Here is a 21,814-nt window from a genome sequence, read left to right as displayed (position 1 = left end):
TTATTTTATTTTACTTTTTTTTTATATAATTTTATTTTCTTTCCAATTTTCTTCTCTTTCCAATTTTCTTCTCTTTTCTCTTTTCAATTTTCTTTTCAATTTTCTTCTCTTTTCAGTTTTCTTTCCAATTTTCTTTTCTTTCTGATTTTCTTTTCTTTTCAATTTTCTTCTCTTTTCTCTTTTCTCTTCAATTTTCTTTCCGATTTCTCTTCTCTTCTCTTCTCTTCTCTTCTCTTCTCTTCTCTTCTCTTCTCTTCTCTTCTCTTCTCTTCTCTTCTCTTCTCTTCTCTTCTCTTCTCTTCTCTTCTCTTCTCTTCTCTTCTCTTCTCTTCTCTTCTCTTCTCTTCTCTCTCCAAATTCCTTTTCAAATAATTTCTTTTCACTTTTCTTCCCTTCCCTCGAAGCCCCCTCCCCTAACGAGCATCCTCCCTATCGAACCCCTTCGTGCCCCCCAGCACCCCGCCACCTCCCCTCCGCACCGGGGGGATGCTGCGGGGCGCTGGGCGCTGCTCGGAGGCCGCGGGGTGGCGCCGCGGGGCCGCTCCGCTCCGCACCCCCCGCTCCGCTCCGCCCCAGCGGCCGCACGGCCCCGCACGGCCCCGCACAGCCCCGGCGGCTCCGGGCGCTGCAGCCGCCGGGGCCGCGCCGAGCTCCGGGTGAGTACCTGCCGGGGGAAGGAGGGGGGGGTACATGGGGGGGGGGGGGTAGCGAGGCCGTGCCCCTCGGGTTTGGGTTCTTATTTCCCCCTTATAAAAAAATAAATTAAAAAAATCCCCCCTTTTCCATTTTTATTTCCCCCTTTTTCATTTTTTTCCCTTCTCTTCTTTTTTCATTTTTATTTCTTTTTTTTTCTTTTTATTCCTTTTTAATTTATTTCATTTTTTTCATTTATTTTCCTTTTTCCATTATTTATTTCCCCCTTTTTTCATTTTTATTCCAATTTTTATTTTTTCATTTCCCCATTTTTCATTTATTTCCCCCTTTCTTCTTTCTCTCTCTCTTTTTTTTTTTAATTCCCTTTTTAATTTGTTTATCCCCTTTTATTATTTTTTTTTTACTCTCTCTCTCTTTTTTTTTTCCCCATTTTTATTCTTCCCCAGCCCTTTTACTTAGCAATCTTTATTTTTGGGGTAGCACCTCCTGGCACGCACACTGCGCACAGGCGCAGATCCCCTCTCTTGGCCCTGCGGGATGCACCTGGTGGGACCCCACCAAACCTCCCCAACCCCTCCCTGCCTGCTCGGAGGGGGCTGTTTGGGTTTGTCGCCCATGGAAGTAGAGGCAGGAGGAAAGCGCTGAGAGTTGAGGCTTGTCTGGTTGCCACTGGAGACCAGCACTGCCCTGCACACCTCTCCAGCACCTCTCCGGCCTCAGGGAGGGCACTGCCAGGAGACTGTGCCCTGGCCCTTACCCTAACACCCCCCCTTGGCACCCTCATCCCCCCACCTGCCCCTCAGGAACCCTGCCCCACTGCACCCCCATGGGATCTGCCTCTCTTTTCCGTGCCCTTTGGGGTCCTTCCCCCGTTGCATGCACCCCAGGGGCTCGCTGCTTGGTGTCCCACCTCTGTTGCCCCCCCCTCACGCACCTATGGGTGCCATCCCACCCGCCTTTGGCTGCTCTGGCTGCTCTGGCATCCTTGGCAGAGAGGTTTTGGGGTCAGCCACATCCCCACGAGGCCGGAGCAGTTTCTTGCTCAGCTGTAACTTTAGCAGGGAAAACTCCGGGGAGTTTGCTACTTGCTTGGGAAGTGCTTATTTTCGGCGCTCTCCAGGATCAGTTAATTATCACTGGGGAAAGAAAAAAAAATAAATTATTGCTAAGATCTCGTAATTAGGCAGCCTACCGAGGCTCGGCTGCTCAGGAGGCAGCAGAAAGCAAATGTATTTTGTAAAATGTTTCTTGAGCACGCGTGTGAATAGAGCTGCACGGGCAGAGGGCTGGCATCTGTACTTGCGCCCGACTGGAGAGCTGGTGCACGCTGGCAGCTCAAAAAGACCTGCGAAATAATGATTCCAAAAAAAAAAAGAAAAAGGCAAGGAAAAAATAAACCCTGCTAAAAGGCCTCCTGTTGTCCTAGCAGAGCTAGGTCTCAAATCGTTATAATCTATTTGTGAAGCCGTTGCTGCTTTTGGGAAAAAAAAAAAAAAAACAAAAAAAAACCTGTTAGTTAATCTTTGCAGGGCCAGGTCTGCCTCGATATCCTGTTGGAGCAGCCTCTGGGCCGGGGGTCCAGGGCACAACCGTGGTGCTGCTGCTGCTAATAATAACACAATAAGGAGTTTACCCGCTCTGATCCGGCTAAAGACAGCGGCGAGGCTGGCACTGACACGATCAGCCCCCGGCCTGTCCCCACGTCTGCCAGATAAAGCTCACACGACAAAGGGCCGGGCAGCGGAGCAGAGACGTGGTCCAGCTTTTTTGGGGAGCGGGCGCACGGGGGGCTTTGGGGAGGGCTGCAGAGGGACCGGGCTGTAGGGATCTGCAGAGGGCAGGGTTTGAAGCCGAGCAGCGCACGCCAACACGGCTGAGGCCAGGGTGTTCTCATTTCCTTTGCTCTCCGAGTTATAATTTGTTCCACATTGCAGTGCCGGGGCGGCCTCTCCCTCCGCTGGCAGCATCTGAGCTGCGGTCGTTTCCATTATACCAAGGCTGCGAATCCGAGCGGTTTCCGTTAAAAAGAAAAAAAAGAAAAAAAAAAGAAAAAAAAAGGAAATTTTCAAATAGGGATCTGAGCAAATAGCTTTTCTGGGATGGTCACAGCTGAAATCTCACTGCCCATCTGCAACCGCGTGGAGCTGCCTCTGCCTTGGGGCGAGCCCTGGGGAAATTCCAGCAGATTAAAAAGTGCTTTAATGGTGCTGCTGCTCTTCCCAGGAGGCAGTAAGATGACCTGGTAGCTACAGGTTGATTGGCTTGATATCATCCCCCCCGGGAGGAGGAGGAGGAGAAACCTAGCTCGGGCTTTGATTGATTAAAGGCTTGAGCACCAGGAAGAAATTCCTGCCACCCAACGTGGCCGCGTGGAAAATAACTCCTGGCGAGTAGAAACGATTTCATTCTCTGACAAGAGAGGTGACTCTGGATGTAACACACTTTTTTGCAGCGTTTGAGTTATGTGATGTGATATTCGTATAGAAATCTGCACTCTGCAGTATTAAAAAAAATCAGTCCAGTATTTAGAGCTGGCATTACGCAGCATTGAGAAAACCCGTATTGAATAAACCCGATCCATTTCAAAGGCAGTTATCAGAGGAGATTATCACTGCTGGGCACTGCTGGCTGGTAGCACGCCCTCGGTGTGTCGGTGCCTTCATCACTAATCGGGAAGGAGATCCAGGAGATTTCTGGAGAAGCCTGCGGCTCGCGCAGAGCAGCGCAGTGGTAATGGGGTGGACAAATACGGGCTGCGAGCTGGGCAAGCGAAAAGCATCCTCATTAAAGGCGGACGGAAAATGGAAATATTTCTTTGTGCCCAAAACCAATAACTGGAGTTTTACACGTTTTCCTGTCCCTAATCTGGGCGATGAATTGAGCACTCACCGTTTCAATGCTGGGAGAGGCTGAGCGGGGGCTCCTCATCTCCCCGCATCCAGCAGGAGCTGGATTTCTGTGCTGGAAAAAAAAATGAAAAAACAGATTAATAGAAATTTTACTCTGAAAATAAATAAACAACAAACACTGAAATCAGCCATTTACAGTACTAGTATATTCTGTACAAATGCACTACCAGGACTGCATTTGAGCTTGTGGCAGCCAAAAGCATCTTTTACTTTGCAGTGGGGAGATGCCAGACCCCTCGCGAGGGATGGAGGGGCTGCACAAAGCGCCTTGCAGCAGGAGACGAGAGCAGCACCCATTAAATCCACTTATCGATAAAATCAAGGGGGCAGGGGGCTTGATCAAAGCCTCTAAATGCTCTCACGGAGGAGAAAACACATGATAGCCGAAAGCTCGTTAATTGAGCAGCGCAAAGCACGAGGAGAATCAATGCCTGGCAGCCGAACTGGACGGCAGGCATAAATATTTAAGCAGCAGGAGCGATTAATCACAGAAGCAGCCACGAGAGGCGGCGGTGGGGGGCTCAGCACCTCTCTGCCTGGCAGAAAGTTCCTTCCATAGCCCCCACGTGGGGCTGGCCGCAGGGGCTGGGCTGAGCCCGCTCCCAGCCCTTCGTTAGGTGAGTTAATTAGGTGGTGCTTCGGTTTTTAATCTCGCAGAGAAGAGCCTGCCTTGTGCCCTGCTGCCTCTTTCCAAGAAATGCTCGTGAAATCGGCACAGGCACCTGGCAGGTGCTGCTTCTGCCTTCCAGTTTTTGTTACCCCTGGTCCTGTTCCTGCAGATTCGTGACAAGGAGGGTGAGGGGATGGTGCTTGGTGCTCAGCAAGGTACCCAGTAAAAATAAATCCTGGTGAGCATCCATCCCAGCAGCTGGGGGAAGGAGCTGGTGCAGGATGCGACGTCCTCTGAATGCGGGGTCCCCAGCCTGGTGTCCCCACCAGGGCATGGGAGGGGGAGTTGAGGGTCATGGGCTTGGTGCTGGTCCCATCTCTTTCTGATAATCTCTTTTCTCTCTCCCCTTCCTCCTGGGATCACTTCTCCTCTTTTTCTTGTAGGACACCCGCAGGACAATGCGCAACGGGGGAAGGCTCATGCTAAGGAGGGGGACAGATGGAAGGACAGGCGGGGTGTGAGAAGGATGGCAAGGTAAGGGGGGCTTCGTGCAGGGTGAGGGGGCCAGGAAGGAGGTGTGGATGAAGCAGAACCCTTGGGACAGCAAGTCTCAGTGAGGCTTTTGGGGCCAATCCTCAGCCCTGAGGGCAGGGTGCAAGCACAAACCATGTCCCAGCCCCACCTGCTAGGTAGGGCTCTCACCCCAGCTTCCACGACCCAGGCAGCAGCAGAGTACCAGGGACATGGCCACTGTCTCCTCCCCCTCTCTGGAGCTCCAGTACCTCTCCTTCAGAGCCACAGGGCTGTAAAAAGCACAAACCTGAGTATTTTCACAGTCCTCATGGCACCGGGACATCTCTGGGTGGGAGAGGGATGGCAGTGAGCAGCTGGCTCCCAGGCTCATCCTGGGGTTGTGGCTCTTGCCCATGCCTCAGTTTCCCCGTCTGTGGGGGAAAGCGCCCCCGGCCCTGGAAAAGGAAGCTTTACACCCTGCAGAAATCATCTGTGCACAGCAGCAAGGCTGCTTCTGGGTGAGAAGGTGACCTCTTCCATTAGCAGCAGGGATGCTTTCTCTTCCCGAATTAGATGGTGGTTTGGAGGCTGTCCAGGGCTAGCACCACTCTGCCTGATAGCGCTGGGGCTGCTGCACGGCCAGGATCCTGCTCAGGCAAGACAGTGCTGCGGATGCAGAGATGCATCCCACACCTCTGTGGCCGAATCATGCTGAGCACAGCCTCAGTGGCACATTTTGGAGATCTGAATCAAATCCCTGCCCATGCACGGGAGCTGTGCACACCTCAGGCACTGACACCTCCCAGCAGGGCAGTGCATTATCGGGCTGGAGGTGAGGGAAATCCCTGTCCTGTCCGAGGCAGAGAGGCATAAATTCCTCCTGGAACGCCCCCAGCAGCGGTTTGGGATGCAGCCGGCATCCGGCATTATCAGCGCCGTGCAAGCACCGGGTGGTTTTGCATCCAGGATGCGATTTCAGAGCTGGCCCCAGATGTTGGCGGGGACATCAAGCAAGAAAAAAATCCAGCTGGCTGCTCCACCGCGGGCTTGCTCCAGGGAACCGGCTGTTGTTTTCAGGTGGAGGGGTTTTATGGTGTGCATGGGCTTTTTTTTTTTTTTTTCTTTCCCCTCCAGTGGAAGCAGACGACAAATTCACATTTCAGACACCACAGTTGGCGATGCCGCCGTGTGCTTTAACGTCCTCTGCACACCAGCAGCAGCCAGAAGATTTGCTGGAGTAAGGATGTTTTTGGGAAGGCTAATTAAAGCCCATTTTCACCCTGCGCCTCTCGGCGAGCGAAAGCGTTTAGCAGTGACCTCAGACTAATTCAATTTGCACTTGAGCTTTCTGTTTCACCTCTAAAAAAAGAGATGGGATTGCTCCATAAACTCGTTAGAGAAAGTGACTCCCGAAGCGTTGGCTCCTAACCAGGAGCTCCTCACCGCTGGGCTCTGCTGAGCCCCGCTGCAGATAAGCACGTCCTGGCTCAGCAAGAGGGACCTCTTAATATGCGTGATGGAAATTAACTTTTCAGGGACAAAGCCATCCTGCGGTAACCGTGGGGATGCTGAGGAGCCTGGCTGGGCTCGGTCGCTGATATTCAAGGCTGCCTAAGGGAGATCTCCTTCCCTCCTTGCTGTGCTTTTCCCACTTGGAGGTGGCTGCTCGCTACCCAAATCCCTCGTTTCTCCCTTTTTCCAGACCCCTGATTTCTTTTCCCCCTTTTTCCCCAGCCGCGCCCCATGACCACGTCCCGCACCATGTTCTACGGATCCTCCTCCACCATGGCTCCGCCGTCCAAGAGCCGCCTGAAGCGCCAGAGCCGCCTCCTGTCCCAGGTCCTGCAGCGCACGCTGAGCTACAAGGACCGCAGCCCAACCTCAGCATCCCCCGCAGCCAGCGGGGACGACCCGGCCGAGCTCTCCACCCAGCTCTCAGCCCCGGGCGTCCTGAAGATTTTCGGGGGCAACATCTGCGCGGGGACCAACTACAAGAGCGTGCTGGCCACGGGCAGCTCGGGCGCCCGGGAGCTGGTGAAGGAAGCCCTGGAGCGCTACGGGCTGAGCCAGCTGGGCGCCGGGCACTACGCGCTGTGCGATGTCATCGGCCGCTTCGAGGGTCCCGAAAAGCGGTGGCACACCGAGGGGCTCAGGGTGCTGGGGGACCACGAGAAGCCGCTGCTCATCCAGGACCTCTGGAAGCCCAGGGAGGGCTTCTCGCGGCGGCTGGAGCTGCGCAGGAGGGCGGAGGTGGAGGAGATGGCAGCCAGGGATGTGGACACCACCACGGCAGGTCAGCGGGCGCACCGGGGGCTTCACGGGGGATTTGGGGTGGTGCTGGGACCAGGTGGGACAGGAGATGTGTTTTGGCTGTGGTGCTCTTGGTAGTGTTGGTACTTGGCACGCTGTGGGGAAATTCGGGACCTGTGACCTGAAATATTCACCCCAGCATAGGAGCAATTAAGCTAAATGAGAAGATAATGAGGAGAGAGTGATATAGGGCAGCAGAGCCCCCCCAGAGGTGCCTCATCTCCCCCTGCCACCCCTCACCATGAGGTTATCACAAGGAACCAACAGGTTTATCCGTGGCCTGAGCACAGAGGAACCGAGATTTCCTCCTCCCACCCTCAGCTACAAGCCCACGAGGATGAGGATGGAAAGGTTTACGTCAGGTTTTTAATTGCACAGGGTCCTCCGTGGGCCTGACCTGGTGACGAAGGGCTCTGGTGAGGCTCAGGAGATGCTGGCCAGGGGCTGTGCCAGGCAGGATGCCACGAGGGTGGGCACGAGCAGTCCCTCAGGTCTGTAGGACTGGGCAGGAGCTAAAGGGACCCAGCTCCCCCATGCAGCAGGAACCAGCTTCCCCTGCATGGACAGGGGCAGCTTTAAGGATCATTTTTCACATTTTTTTTGGCAGTCATCAAGCAAGTCCCAATACATTTTATCTCCCCCTTTTAAAAGCAAACAGAATAGCCGAACCACGAGCCTGGGCATGCTGAAGGCAGACCCTGCTGGGGCCCCGTGGCTGGAACTCGTTTTACTTTTCAGTCCAGGTTCCCCCAAACCCCAGGGGAAGGTATATATGATGGGGAGGAAGGAATAACAGCCCCCAGACCATGCTGTAATGCATGTGCCTGCTGGTCAGAGCCCCCTCCTCATCTCTCCATCACTCCCTGTGCCCACCCGGGGCAGGGAAGGGATGCTGGAGAGCTGCTCCTGGCTTGCAGGATGCACAGAGAGAGCAAGGGGCAGCTGCCACTCACCTTGGGGTCAAGGATAAAGCCACAGAGGTGGATGCTCTTCTCTTCTCCAGCTGGGATTGGAGATGTGAAGTGCTTCAGAAGAGCAGTGACAAAAAAAAAAAAAAAAAAAAAAGTTTTTAAATAGAAAAAGAGGGCAAGATCTAAGCGCAATAGCTACAGGCAGACAGCTGCATGTGGGGGCAGAGCTGTGCTGCAGCCCTTCAGAGGGTCCCTGTGTGAGCCCGAGGTGTCACCAACCCCTAGTGCCCAGGTCCCCGGCTGGGACATGGGGCAGCAGCGCTCACACCTCGAGCTGGGCACCACGGGGAGGTCGTGGCCCCTGCACGGCCACGGGAGAGGCTCTGTGCTGTATGGGCTCCCCAGGGAGGAGCAGTGCCTGGCCTCAGCGTGTGACATGTCTGGGAATACAAGGTTAGAAGATGGATGGCTGTACATCAGAAATACATCTTCTGTCTGGGCAGGGTGGTGGGTTTCAAACCCTGAGACATTTTCTGCAGTTGAAAAAAAAAAAAAAAAAATCAAACAAAAAACCAACCACCCAACACCCAGAGTTACGTGGGCAGTTGCTCTATGGACTTACCTGTTAAAATCCCACTGCTGCAGCATTTTCTTTCAGTGGCACCACCCCCATCCCACACCGGTGGCATTATCCCCAAGGGACATTGCACAGGGACACTTCTCCACCCCATCCACGCGCTGCTGGGGTACATGGGAACAAGCCATCTGCTTCCAGCAGCGCCTCAAAAAGAAATAAAAGCCTTAGCGTGATGGGGGCTGAGTGCCACCCACCAGGGTCACCCCCACCGCCAGCCTCAAGGTCCCCTTGCCACAAGCTGAGCACCAGCTGCCAGCCTAGGGCAGCAGGGCACTGGGGTGGAAAATGCAGCTTCTGTGCAAAAATAAAGAGAATTTGGGCTTGGGGTGACCTAGGAAAAAAGCATGGGGGTGCTGCAAAGTGAGACCCCAAGGGAAGTACCCACGGGGACCTTCTGCATGTAGGGATGGCGCATTGCAGCCTGCCCTACTGCTGAGCCCAAGGCTTGGGGAAAGGCCCTGCACCCATCTGTGACCTGTCAGCACCTGGCTTAAGAGTTTTATCTGCTCATTTAGCCATTATCCTAATTGGTTTATTAGCTGCTGCGCAGTGGGGAGGAAGGTGCTCGCTCCTCACACCGCTAATTAGCAGTGCTCTGTGCTAAACGAGGCTGATGGCCTCCCTCCTGAGACCTCCAACCCCTCAACTTTTGGGGAGCAATGAGGCAGCAAATAGGGAGCACGTGGGGTGTTTGGGGGAGCACCCAAAAACTGGGGGTGCAGCGCTCAGCTTCACCGAAACTGCCCCATTTTGCCCCGTGTCCCGAGCTCGTGGGGGCTTTCCCGGGAACAAATCATGCCTGGGTCCCACAGAGTTATTTATTTATTGACTGATTTACGTAGCCAGGAACAGGGACCCTCTTTCCCAGGCTGAAAAAGAGGCAGTTCCCAGCCAGGCTCTCGAGCACCAAAACCCGCAGGATTTCCCCCAGGATGCAGGAGGGGTTTTGGAGGCAGCAGCTTGGCGACGCTTGCCTGATTTTTTGGGTGGGATCACCCACAAATGCTGGCGAGGAGAAAACAGCACTAGAGGACCGAAAATAAAACAAAATAACCTGGTGTGTAGATGGAGTTTGTTACGCTCAGGAAAAGGGCCGTGTTTATCTTTCCAGTGCAGCTCCGGGGTTAGCGGGGTGCCGGGGGCTCTGCTGGCAGTGCAAAAGCAGCTTTTTCCTCCGTGGTTTTCCTACACAAAGTAAACACAGAAGCTTCCTTCCCCCCAGATAAGGGGGCAGCGATGGCGTGTCCCCAGGCCCCACAGCTCCCGGTGCCCCCCCGGTGCCAGGAGCTGGAGTTGGTGCCACCGGCAGGATCCGGCCCCTCTTGGGCTCGGGCACGGGCTGTGGGGTGAGCCGTGGCCACCTGCAGACCCCTGGGGATGGCCACAAGTGTCCTCAGTGCCTTGGGTCCGCTGGTACCCGGGCATGCTTGTTGCACCCCCGAATTTCACATCTGGGGGGTGCAGGTGGGGCAGAGGCGCTGCTGCGGCCCCGTAACGTGGGATGGGACCTGTAAGGGGTGAGGGGACCTATAATATAGGATGGGACCCGTAACTCAGGATGGGACCCTGCCCGAATCCCAAGGCATGTAAGCAGCAGGGGCTATTTTCTCCCTCTCCCACCCCCCCTTCCCCATCCCCATCATTTTCCCAGCAAAGGAGCGCTCGACTTAAACAAACAAACAACAAAATGTATTTCGGTACCGGCGGCCCGTTCCTCACCAAATAAGGCAGATGATGGTGTTTTTTTTCGGGGGCTGAACCTTGTCAGCATCCCTTTAAGCAGCCCCAGAAGCCCGGCTCTCTGCTCAGCCGTCCCCAAATCCCACCGTCTGTCCCCAAAAACCTTCTCTCGGTGCCTGGCCGGAGCAGCGGAGCTGCGGGCAGGGCTCTGGCTCGGCGCTGCACCGACGCTGCCGCAGCACAGCTCCCGCAGGCAGAGCCTTCAGCCTTGCCCCTCTTCATCCTCCTCCTCCTCGGCCAGCCCCGAATGCCAGCGCCCTGCTCCCGGGAGGCTGCCCACCAAAGGTACGAGCCGGCCGCTGACCCCACAACTTCTTCTTATTGCTGCCGGAGCCCAGCGGGCAGCCTGGGGATGGGAAGCGGTGGGGGGGGTCCCGAGGGAGCCCCCATGCTGGGGAGGCCGCTGCTTCGGTGGCTGGGCCAGGCCTGACTTATTCATTCGTCCTGCAGACAGCGCTGCCCGGATTGATGCTTGGGAGAAGTTAATTACTGCTCGCTCCTGCGGCAGGCGAGCGGGCAAGGCTCTGCTGCAGCTCCCTGCCTGCCTGGGGGGGCTCCCTGCAGCCCCCACCCTCTGCTGCTCATAAGCCAGAAGGCAGCATCCAGGCTCTATTTTTTTTCCTCTTTTATTTTATTTTTTTTTTTTAAAGATTGAGGTTGTAAAGCTTCCCTTTTCGCACAGCTTTCCTCTCCCCCCCCCCCCGAGCCCCGGCAACACGGGGGATGCTGAGCCCCTCCCCGTCCACCCCCTGCTCCGTGGGGGTTTGGGGTCGTGGGGCTGGGATCCCTCTTTTTGGTGATGGGGAGGGAAAGGGGGGAGGGGCACAAAACTCCCCAGTTTGCTGCCCTACAGTTGGGGTTGGACACGGGGTGGGCAGTGGGATGCCAACCCTGGGGGGGGGGCCGCTCTTCAGCTGCGCACCCCAGGGCCCCACCGCATCCCTCTGGCACCTGGGATGCTGCTGGGACAGCATCAGGGCTCCTGGGACACCATTATGGCATTTGGGACATCCTCGGGGCTTCTCCTCCCGCAGGCATCAACGCCCAAGCTCGGAAACTGCAGCGGCACCGGGCCCGGGGGGCCATGCGGGTGCTGGCGGGGGCTAAGCGGCTCAGCACCCCCCCGGCCCTGCGACGCAGCCTCAGCGAGAGCAGCCTGGGCCGCCCAGCATCGCGGGACGAGGAGCAGCTCCGCAGGCACTGCTCCACCTTGCCCGACAGCCTGCGGGCTCCGGCCAGCCCTCGGGGCCCCGCGGCGGAGGAGCAGGAGCGCAGCGGGAGCAGCATGCGGTACTCCCTCTACCAGTCCCCGCACCTCCTGCTCCTGCAGGGCTACAGCCAGCAGCATGTAAGCACCGCGCAAGCCTTCCCGCTCACCCCCCTGGCGTTTTTTTTTTTTCCTTCCCTTCTGTGCTTTTAGGGCACCCCTCCACGCTCCTAAATCCGCGGGGATGGGGAGCTGCTTGCATGGCTGGAGCTGCTGGGGGGGGGTCGTGGGGTGGGTGGAAAGGGCAGTGGTAAGGGAATTAAAAGCACGCAGCTGGGTTGAGATTTTTTTGGGGATCTGGCTGTGGAGCCGTGGGGAAAGCCCTGGAGCTGCATCCCTGCCCTGGTGCGAGGCAGACCCAGTTCTGCAGGAGGAGGGCTGGGAGCTGCCCCGGCCCCGTCTGGCTGCCTCGTTACTGGCACACGTAATGAGAGGCAGTGATGAGACACGTCTGGGTGCCTCTGCACCCCAGCCCGGGAGGCACTGGGAGAACTGGAAAGGACTGGGACAACTCTTTTGGTTAATGGCTACTTTGTCCAGGCTGAATATCTGGCTAGTCCGAGATTTCCAGCTCTGTTTTGGCGCTGCAGCTCTCATCAGTCTGCTGCAAGCCCATTAAACACCCGGGGAAACTGAGGCACGGGGCGGTTCTGTGCGCTGCTGCGGGCAGGGACAGGGGCTGGGAGGGGGCAGCTGCCCCAGGGCCCCTGTCCTCACCTGGGCATGCAGCTGGGATGTGGATGGGGGGCTCCTCCTGCCCTGAGCAGCCCCAGAGCCGCCCCATTTATCGCGTGCACAAAGCTCCTGCACCCACGTAGCAGCGTGCCCAAAGCAGCCCCGCTTGTTGGGCTCAGTGCTGAGCGCTTTTTCCCCTTTTAAACAAAGAAATCGTCAAAGAAATGCACGTCGGGGTGCAGGAGTTACGGGGGGCACGCACCTCCTCCTGCACCACTCACGCTTCTCACGGGGCAAGGAAAATAAAGAGAGGGCTGTGGTTCTGCTGGAGCGAGGTGCGGGCAGCGGGGGGGTCTCAGCACATCCCGCACAGCCCCCCCTGCTCACGCCGCGTGTCCCCCGCTCGGCAGGACAGCCTGGTGTACCTGCTGAACCGCCAGCAGCACACGGTGGGCCAGAGGACTCAGGCGAGCAAACCCAGCATCAGCCTGTCTGCCCCGGACATCCTGCCCCTGCACTGCACCATCAGGAAGCTGCGAGCGTCCCGGCACCTCTCCGAGGAGCAGCTGGTGCTGGAACCCAGCGCCGGTGCTGGCGTCTCCATCAATTTCTGCCAGGTGGCCCGGACGGCCGTGCTGCGGCACGGGGACCTGCTGTCCCTCGGCCTCTACTATTTGCTCCTCTACAAGGACCCCACGAAGGCTCAGCCTCTGCCGGCACAAACCCTGCTGCGCCTGCGGGCGCTGCACCCCGAGGGCCCCCCCGTCTGCGGGGCGTGCGGCAGCCTGCTGAAGGAACGGGGTTTTTCGGGGGCTCCTTCCAAAAAACGGGGGCCTTCGCCCACCGGCGGCCCCAGGGCTCCCCGCAGAAAGCTGATGTTGGAGTTTGATCCGGCGGCTGAGGACGTGCTGCTGCGGCGCATCGTGACCCTGATCGAGCCGGGGGGGGACGACCACAAGCTGACCCCCGCCTTCCTGCTCTGCCTCTGCATCCAGCACTCGGCCACCAGCTTCGAGCCCGGAGACTTTGGGCAGCTGCTGCTCAAAGCGGCCAAAATGATCCAGAGGACGGTGTGGGTCAGTCACTGGGGGGGCAAAAGGGTGGGAGCAGTGGGGACCCCCCCAAGGCTTCCCCAGCCTGGTCCCCACGTGCGGCCGATGCCCCTGATGCTGTCGGGGCGATGCTCCCCCCGTGGACCCCATCCCCAGGTCATCACCCGTGCTTTCTCCTTCTCTCCCTGCCCAGGAGCGGACGCGGGAGCTGGCTGAGAAGCAGTCCCAGCAGTAAGTGCCACCCACCTCCCCTCCTGGCCCTGCCCCAAAACGGGGGGAATTCAGCCCAGTTCTCCCTCCGCAGCCGGGTGTAACCACCCCGGTGCCCGCCCAGCCTGCCAGCAGTGCTGCACACCGCGTTTTTCTTGCTAAATCCCACATATTTGGCTCTCTGGCCCTTTTTGCCAAGGTGCCTGCAAAGCCCCTGCTTGGGAACGTGGGGCTGGGAGAGCTCGGTGGGGACGGGACCTGCAGCAGCTTTGGGACTTCTCCCGCTCAGGACCTCACCCAAACGGGACCCAAATTCCCTGGGGACGCAGCTGGGCTGGCCTTTACTATAGCAGGAAAAAGTGGTTCAGCCGTTGAGAAACTTCCCAGATGTTTTTTATTTGGGTTGTTTTATTTTTGAACGGCCCGGCATGGGCAGGCCGGGTTTAACCGCCCGGAGCTGGCAGGCGCCGTGCATATTTCTCGGGGAAGGAAAACCTTCCTCAGCCACGGGCGCTTCCTGCAGCTGAGCTGGGCCCATGCTGGGGGGTGCCCCAAAAAAACGCCAGGTTCCCCCTTTGCCATCCCACAGAGCCACCAAATTGATGTGTGCAAAGGGTTTTCCTAAGCAGGGTGCTGGCTCAGTGAGCAAAAGCTCTCCAAACTCATCCCGAGGGCTGCTTTTTTGGCTGTTTTCACCCCGAAAGCCCCTGGCCACGAGCTGGGGGGAAGAAGTGTAACTCCTGCTGTGTCTCCCCAGCCAGGACCCTGCCACCCTGTCCCGTTTCGGCATCGCGGACCTGCTGCCGGACCTGCAGCACATCCTCTTCTGGATGTCCAACGCCATCGAGGTCCTGTACTTCGTGCAGCAGAAGTCGCCCACCTACATCCAGAGCATGGAGGAGGAGCTGGACGTCAAAGGTGGGGGGCTCGGGGCTGCTGCTCACCCCGCACGGCCTCTCCCACCGCCTGGGAGTGATTTTATCCCTCTGACCCCCAGCTGTGAGCAGCCCTTGGTGCTCCCTGAGGCTCCTTTAGCCTCCTGCAGCCCTCACCCACAGCACAGGAGGGTGATTCGCATCCTTGCACCGTGCCCTGGCCATGCTCAGGTGCAGAAATAACCCCGTGCTGGGGAATTTGGGGAGCTGTGAACGGGGGTGCCCTGCACAGCCGCTTGCTTCTTGAGGCTCTGCTGAGCAGGGAAGGGCTGATGGAAAGAAACAGCCCCAAAGCGAGCCAGAGAGAGGGCAGCATCTTGATTTGGTGATGTGCTGGGGACCATCCCCATAGCATCACACAGCCCTTGGATAGCTTTGCTCCCAATTTTTCCCCTTTGCTCCCAATTTTCCCCCTCTGCTCCCAATTTTTCCCTTCCACTCTCACATTTTCCCCTCCGTCCCCCAGGCTCCAAGGAGTCCCTGTTCTCCTCCACCATCACCGCCAGCGAGGAGGCGATGACGGTGCTGGAGGAGGTGATCATGTACACCTTCCAGCAGTGCGTCTACTACATCTCCAAGGTAGGCACCCCCCGGGAGGGCAGCAGCTCCCCACGGGCACCGCGAGCATCCCCAGCAGCATTCGCAGGATCCTTTAGGCTCGTGTAGCACCGAGGAGCTTTCTTTTGGGTTGTAGCCCAGGAAAAGTGTGGAATTACCTCGGCGTGCTTTGCTGGGGAGGAGATGTTTGGGGAGAGCTCGCTTGGCTCCGGCCACTGCCCGGCGCGGCGGCCAGCCCCGGCATAATGGTGCGATTCAGGGCAGGAGGGAAAGGGGCCCCTGGGCTGTCACCGTTGGACCGGGCGGCACCGCGGGGGAGCAGGGAACAGAGCGGGCAGTGTGAGGCAGGAGAAAGAGGGGTTGTGTGCGGGACACGGCCTGCAAGGACCCAGGGGATGCTCCTGGGCTGCTCCGTCCTCGCCTTGCTCTCAGCCGCGGTGCAGAGGGGGGTGTTGGGGTGTTGGATGCGGCTCCTGCAAAAAGCAAACAAACAAAGAAAGGCAGGAGCGTGGTGCTGCCCTCAGCTCTCAGCTCCTTCTGCCTCCCGGGCAGTGTCTGTACGTGTCGCTGCCGGCCCTGCTGGAGTGCAACCCCTTCCCAAACCCAAGCGAGGGCCGGGAGGGCTGGCGGGCGTCCCCGCCGCTGCCCGAGGAGCTGCGCAGGGTGGTGCTGACCTACCAGGAGGTGCTGGACCTGCTGCGCCAGTACGAAGTGCACCCCGAGATCACCTCCCAGATGTTCGCCTACCTCTTCTTCTTCTCCAACACGCTGCTCTTCAACCAGCTCCTGGACAAGGGTCAGTCCTCCTCATCCTCATCCTCATCCTCCTCCCAGTCCTCGCCCCAGTCTGTCCCAGTTCCTCCCGCGGGAGGTCCAGGAGAGAGGTGGGCAGCCTCCAGCGTGGTTATGGGGACGCCAAGCACAAATCCAGCACCCATCTTTGCTTCCTCAGGCTTTCCATCCTCAGCATCCCTCTTGGGTCACTCCTCACATGGGTTTGGGTTTTGTGGTGCCCATCCCCTACCAGGCTCACGCTGAGCTGTCCCCGAGCAGAGCTCCCTGTCCCCCTTGCACACACACAGCCGCCCCCTCCAGCTCCCCATTCCCAGGAGGGGCTTAGCCCCATTCCCACCCCTTTAGGGTCCAAACAGAGGTAGCTGGAAGCACTTTGCTCCGCGGAGGGCTGCTTACTAAAGAGCCACCGCAGCCTGCTTTGTAATTGAGGAGCAAGGCGGTGCTCGTTAGCCCTAATTATCACAGCAGCGCTGCCGGATGGCAGAGCTGGCTCCGTGCCCCAACCCTATTAGTGCCACCGTGAGTCACAGCCATGGGACACGGGGGACATCAACCTGGGGGCATTAATTGGGGGCATTAATCTGGGTTTGCCCTGCCATGCTGGAGCATCTCTGCCCCTTGGTGAGGGGCTGGGGGCTCTGGCTGAAGGAGGGAGGGTTTTGTTCCCCCAAAACCACACTGACGGGGCACTGCTCTGCCTCGCAGGCTCCTCTCTCGGCTGCTTCCACTGGTCGCAGGGGGTGAAGCTGCGAGCCAGCGTGCGGCTGCTCCTCGAGTGGCTGCGCGGTGCTGGCTTCGAGCAGCTGGCCCAGCAGTTCTTCGCCAAGCTGGCCAGCGTGGCCAACCTGCTGGCCATGCCCGGCTCCCAGCTGCTGCAGGTGGGTGAGGGGGGGGGGAAGCTGTGGCCGCGCTGCTTTGGGCAGGGGGCGATGCGATGCCACTTGCCCCCTCCCCGCTGTCTCCTTGCCCAGATGAGCTGGCCGGCCCTGCGAGCCGAATTCCCGGCGCTGAGCCCCGCGCAGCTCCACCGGGTGCTGAGCCAGTGCCAGGAGGTGATGGACGTGGGTTTTGTCGCGGCGTGGCAGCCCGGAGAGGAGGAGAGCACGGCCGCCTTCCAGCACGGTGAGCCCCTGGTCGCGTGCTCAGTGCTGCTGTGGTCACCGGGGACCTGGTGCCCGCAGGATCCCTGCGGGGTTTTTATGAAGGAATGGAGCAGGAGGTGCCCTTCCCCTCCCCGGGGCTCCTGCAGGTAGTGGCAGTGATCGGGAATAACCTCAGTGCTGTGATGCTGGGGTATCACAGGGATGCTGAGTGCACTTAGAGGGGTGTGGGACCGCTTCTGTGATCCCAAAGGAGGGGTGCTCCTGCTGCCCTGTGGTCTCAATCCTGGCTGGGGAGACCCAATGGGGCCAGGGGCAGCCTGGTGATGCTCACCTCCCCCCCGCTGCCTCTCAGAGGGGATGCTGGAGTCCTTCGACAACCACCCGCCCATCATCCTGCCCAGCGGGGGCTTCAAGGTGGACCTGGAGGTGGAGACGTTGGACGACAACATCTACCGGCACCTCCTCTACATCCGCCACTTCCTCTGGAGCCTGCAGAGCAAGAGCCCCCACGGCGGGGAAGGGCCAGGCTCAGCACCCCCTAAGGTAGCCTCGGTCCCCGCGCCCCACGGAGGGGCTGTTTTTGGGGGGGTGGTGGTGGTGGGAGGGTGCTGAACCGCCTCCGAGCCCGGACCTGAGCTCTCAGCCCTCGCCTGCAGCCCTGGAGGTGGGAGCTCAGCATGTGGAGCTGCTGGGAGGATTAGTGCTGCTAATCCCCCCCGTGGGGTATGGGAAGGGGACAGGACAGCACAGGACAGGCTCCTTCCAGTGGTCTCATTAGCAGGGGGAGTGGAGGATGGGGGTATTTGTAGGCATCCCCTTCTCCCCAGACATGACCCTGTCCATCCCCACACAGCCAGGCAGCCTTTCCCAAAAAAAAAAAACACCACTAAGGGTAAGTTGTGGCCACAAAGCTGCAGGGTGAGAGCTGTGAGAAGCCAGGGCAGGCACCAGCAGCAGCCAAATTGCTCAGGTTTCGGAGGGGGCCGACAGCCACGATGCGCCCAAACCCCGGGGGATGGCGGGGGGCACAACACCCACCCGCCCATGATCCCACAGAGCGTTTTTTGGGTGTTTTTTTCTCCTTTTTAAGAAAGAGCCACGCGCGACGCCAGAAGTCCTGGAAGAGAACGTGAGCCTGGTGGCAGCCCCGGGGGGCTGCACGGAGCCGGAGGTGGACGGGAGCCCCCTGCCCACCCTGGCTGCCAACGGCTGCCCCCGGCAGCACCCCGCCGGCGAGCCACAGCTCCAGGAGAAGCTCCAGCAGCTGCAGCTGGGCAGGGGCACGGCCCCCCCGGCCCCCTCCTGCCTGCTGACGCCCCCCACCACCCCCCTGAACTTCGACTCCGCCAGCCCGGAGTCCCCGCAGGGCACCGGCAAGGCTCTGCAGGACCCGCGGAGGAACGGGATGAACGGCACCAAAAGCAGCACCCCTGAAGGTACCCTTGGGAGGGGTGCAGGAGGAATTGTAAGGCTGAGTTTGGGGGATGGCAGAGCGATAATAACCCGGTGTCCCTGCTGGCAGGCTGCTCGCCGACCCCCTACGATTACCCCACGCCGGAATCCTCCAGCCGCAGCTCTGCCACCGATGACTTCTGCTACGTCTTCGTGGTGGAGCTGGAGAGAGGCCCCCTGGGGCTGGGGATGGGGCTGATCGACGGCTTGGTGAGTCCCTGCCGGCCCCAGGACGGTGCCACGGCCCTGCGAGGGGCTGCCCTGGGAGGGAACGGTTCACACCTCAAGGAAGGTGATGGCTTTGCACGGAGCCGAGGAGCTTTTATTGGGGAAAACGAGGCACGGAGCGATCTCTGGTAGATCCCTGCTGCTGCGTTGCTGAGTGCCAGGCCCATCACAGCTGCTCTGCAGCTGGCGAGAGCGAACAGCTCAGTGCTGCCGTGGAAGGAAAATGACTCAGGCGAGGTCTTTCCTACGCCCTGCAGTGCGTGGTGAAGCGAGCACGGGGGGGGGACCTGCCCTGCCCGTGCTGGCGGGGTCCAGGGGCTCGCAGGGTGCCAAGCAGCGCTGTCAGACACGGTGCTCGCTGCTCTCCCTGCTCTGGCATGAAATCTGGCTTAACCCAGCGGAGCATCTTACTAAGGTGGCCTTTCACCACCGTGTGTTTGTTAGTCAGTAGGAAACAGGGCGGCACCGAGCCCCGGGACAGCCGGGAGCGAACAGTTCCCAGCCCAGCCCAGCTCCAGGTTAACGATGCTTCGTGCTAATTGAGCCAGACAAGATGGCCTGCCTGGCCGCTCACTACTTTTCCCCCAACAGCACACACCTCTCACCTCTCCCGGCATCTACATCCGCACCCTGATCGAGGACAGCCCCGCGGCCGCTGACGGCAGGCTGTCCATCGGGGACCGCATCCTGGCTGTCAACGGCACCAGCCTCATCGGGGCCGACTACCAGAGGTGAGGTTACCTGCGCAGGACCTGGGGGGATAGGGGGAAGTTTGGGAGAGGCAGCGGGGAGAAAATACCTGGAGGATGTTCTGGCAGTAAAGCCGACCCCAGAGGTGGTCTCAGCAATGCTGAGCTGCTCCAGGTGCAGCCTGCCCTGGGCGTCCTTTTCCAGGCTGCAGGGTAGGGCAGCTCACACCCACCTTGCTGTTAGTGCCCTTAGGGCAGAGCTGCTCTGGGCTCATTTTTTTTGGGCTGTCAGCCTGTGGCTGGGCCCCCAACGTTCACCTCTCCTCCTTGCCGCTCTCTGCAGTGCAGTGGACCTCATCCGCTCCGGAGGGAAGAAGCTGCGGTTTCTGGTCGCCAAGTCAGACATGGAAATAGCAAAAAAAATCATCTCCAGCTCCTCTTCCTCTTAGTTCTGGTGGTACAAGGGGCTCTCTGCAGCAGCTTGCGGGTGCAGCTCCGGTTAAGGCTGACCTCGTGGAGCCCAGAGTGAAGAAGGGAGGTCTAGGATTCCACAACTGCCCTCGATTTGCTTTTCAGCGCCTTGCCCTGCGCTGCAGCGGATGGAAGGACACGCGAGGGTGGTGCACGCTTCTCCCCACTGCACCAGCTGGGAGCAGCATTCCTGATCCATCGCCCAAGCCTCACCTTCCAGCCTGTGTCATCCTTCTCAGGAGCTTTCCTGCTCCTCCATCCCCTGGCAGAGAGCAGGAAGGGGTGCTCGCCCCACGGAGGCTGTAAGCGGGCTCCTCTGTTCCTCCAGGCTGGCAGCCCTGCATGGTTCTCCTCGCTCTGGCACAAGCGTTCAGGAATGCGTTTCAGTTCTCCTGTTACTCTTTCACGTTGGCAGGGCAGGCTTGAAACAGCTTTGGGATTTAAAGATTACGTAGCCAGGCCTGGGGTTCACTGCGACAGCAGCAGGTCAGGCTGGAAAATGTGCACGCCAGCGCAGGCACCCAGCTCCGGGGTGGAAAATGCAGCATCAGGAGTGGGATCCCAAGCAGGATGCCTTGCTAGGAGTCCCCAGGGCTGTACCCGAAGCCAGGTGCCTTTCTGCTGCTGGGCTACAACCACACTGCCCCCACCCAGGCAGAGGGATGGGAAGCAGCTTCAGCAAAGGGCTGACACCACCAGCAGTTCCCCGAGTGCTGGGGAGAAGAGGGGTGCTCTCATCCTGCCCCACGCAGCAGGTTTACTGCCCGGCTCTGCCACCCTGTCTCCTATCCACCCCAGAGCATCTCAGCAGTGCGTGCTGCAGCCAGGCCAGGCTCCCTCTGGGAGGTTACGAGCCCTTTAGGAGGTCAGGCTCCCCTCCAAGTCCCAGCAGCAGTTCTGCAAACGCAACCTCAGCAGAGCCGAGCTGGCAGCTCCACCGTGCGGCTGCCCGGTCCCATGCACATGCAGCCTCCTTCCTGCTGTCCTGTGCGTGCTTTTAGCGACATTAACGGGATAAACCCGACCTGATTTCCACATATAGATGGATGGCGAGACCTAGTTTAGCTGAACCCTATTAAAACAGCCTGCCATAAAGCCCTGCATCACACCCTGCACTAAAACCTGCGTGGTCCAGGCTCTGGCAGCAAATCAGATATTAAGGTGGCATCTCACAACGGCTCTCTGAGGATTGTGATGCTAAAAAGAGGGTGCTTAGAGTGGCTGGCCTTAATTAAACCTCAGATATTTCACTGCTAGAGTTTGGTTTCAATGCTTAGACTCGCACTTCGAAGGAGAGAGGTCAAAATAATCCATGCAGGGAAAAAAACTCCACATACCGGATCCGAACAGAGCCCGGCCTGCCTCTTGTAGGGCGAGATGGACGAAGCACCTTCACGGAGACACTCGTGCCTTGCTGCCCTGCTAGGCTGTGCTCGTGCCACCCAGCCTGGCTCCAGCAGGCACCAAAAACACCGCACCACTTGGCCACTGACTCAGCTGCAAAGGCTCAGGGCTCCGGGTGATTCACTCGTCTTTGAATCGAGTAGGCTGGCCTGGATACCCTCTGCAGAGCTCAGCAGGAGCCCTCCTAAGGCCCGTGGAGCAGGAAATGGGCTGCCTAAAGCCCTGGGGAAACTGCATGCACTCCTTACCACCCTCTGCCCTTGAGCCAGGGCGCAGGGGACGCCTGGTTTGCACTAGACAGCATCAGGGCTCCACCCTGACCAGTTCTGGTAGTACCAGAGCAAAATCCTCAGCTCCCCGTGGAGCGTGACTCCCCGGGCACACCTGGAGGCTGGAAACAGCCCCAGAGCTGGATGTTGCTCACAGCGCAGTCAGGTACTGACACAGCCTGTAAATAAACCCTGCTATTTACTGTTGTGCATGAGAGCTTGCTTCTCCTGGGAGGAGCAATGGGACCCATCTACTTCCCTGTTTGTTAATACTGTACAGCTCTACCGTGTATAAACTCCTTGTGCAGATACAGAACGCAGCATGGCACCTGTGTGACATGGGGCTGATGTACACTACGAAATGCTCTTGGTGTCAACAATAAACTGGATCAGTAAATCTCTCTAAGTTCTTTGTCTGGTCC

At 58.6% G+C, this 21,814-nt stretch overlaps 1 protein-coding gene and 1 long non-coding RNA gene across 3 annotated transcripts; one reads left to right on the top strand and one right to left on the bottom strand.

Moving 5' to 3' along the window:
* Nucleotides 1-531: 531 nt before the first annotated feature.
* On the top strand, nt 532-21,810 carry RADIL (Rap associating with DIL domain). 2 transcript variants are annotated; one of them, XM_027469487.3, is made up of 16 exons: nt 532-656; nt 4,617-4,707; nt 6,421-6,979; nt 11,319-11,632; nt 12,637-13,302; nt 13,472-13,509; nt 14,246-14,406; nt 14,890-15,002; nt 15,534-15,777; nt 16,482-16,654; nt 16,748-16,898; nt 17,232-17,422; nt 17,970-18,315; nt 18,402-18,541; nt 19,151-19,290; nt 19,592-21,810. In XM_027469487.3, the coding sequence occupies exons 2-16, from the start codon at nt 4,672-4,674 to the stop codon at nt 19,695-19,697; spliced, it is 3,378 nt and encodes a 1,125-aa protein (XP_027325288.3). In that variant the 5' UTR covers nt 532-656; nt 4,617-4,671; the 3' UTR covers nt 19,698-21,810. The 2 variants fall into 2 exon arrangements, with proteins under 2 accessions (XP_027325288.3, XP_071880115.1); XM_072024014.1 differs by lacking the exons at nt 532-656; nt 4,617-4,707; nt 6,421-6,979 and adding an exon at nt 10,233-10,569.
* On the bottom strand, nt 7,349-9,454 carry LOC113845298 (uncharacterized). The gene is made up of 3 exons (XR_003500762.3): nt 8,530-9,454; nt 7,950-8,021; nt 7,349-7,551 (listed from the first exon to the last, which is right to left on the bottom strand). It is a non-coding gene; the product is annotated as an uncharacterized lncRNA (long non-coding RNA).
* Nucleotides 21,811-21,814: the final 4 nt, after the last annotated feature.

This window comes from Anas platyrhynchos, chromosome 15 (assembly GCF_047663525.1).
Source record: "Anas platyrhynchos isolate ZD024472 breed Pekin duck chromosome 15, IASCAAS_PekinDuck_T2T, whole genome shotgun sequence".
NCBI classification, from domain to species: Eukaryota; Metazoa; Chordata; class Aves; order Anseriformes; family Anatidae; genus Anas; species Anas platyrhynchos.
Note: the sequence above shows the minus strand (reverse complement) of the source record. Positions and strands in the feature narration are given on the sequence as shown.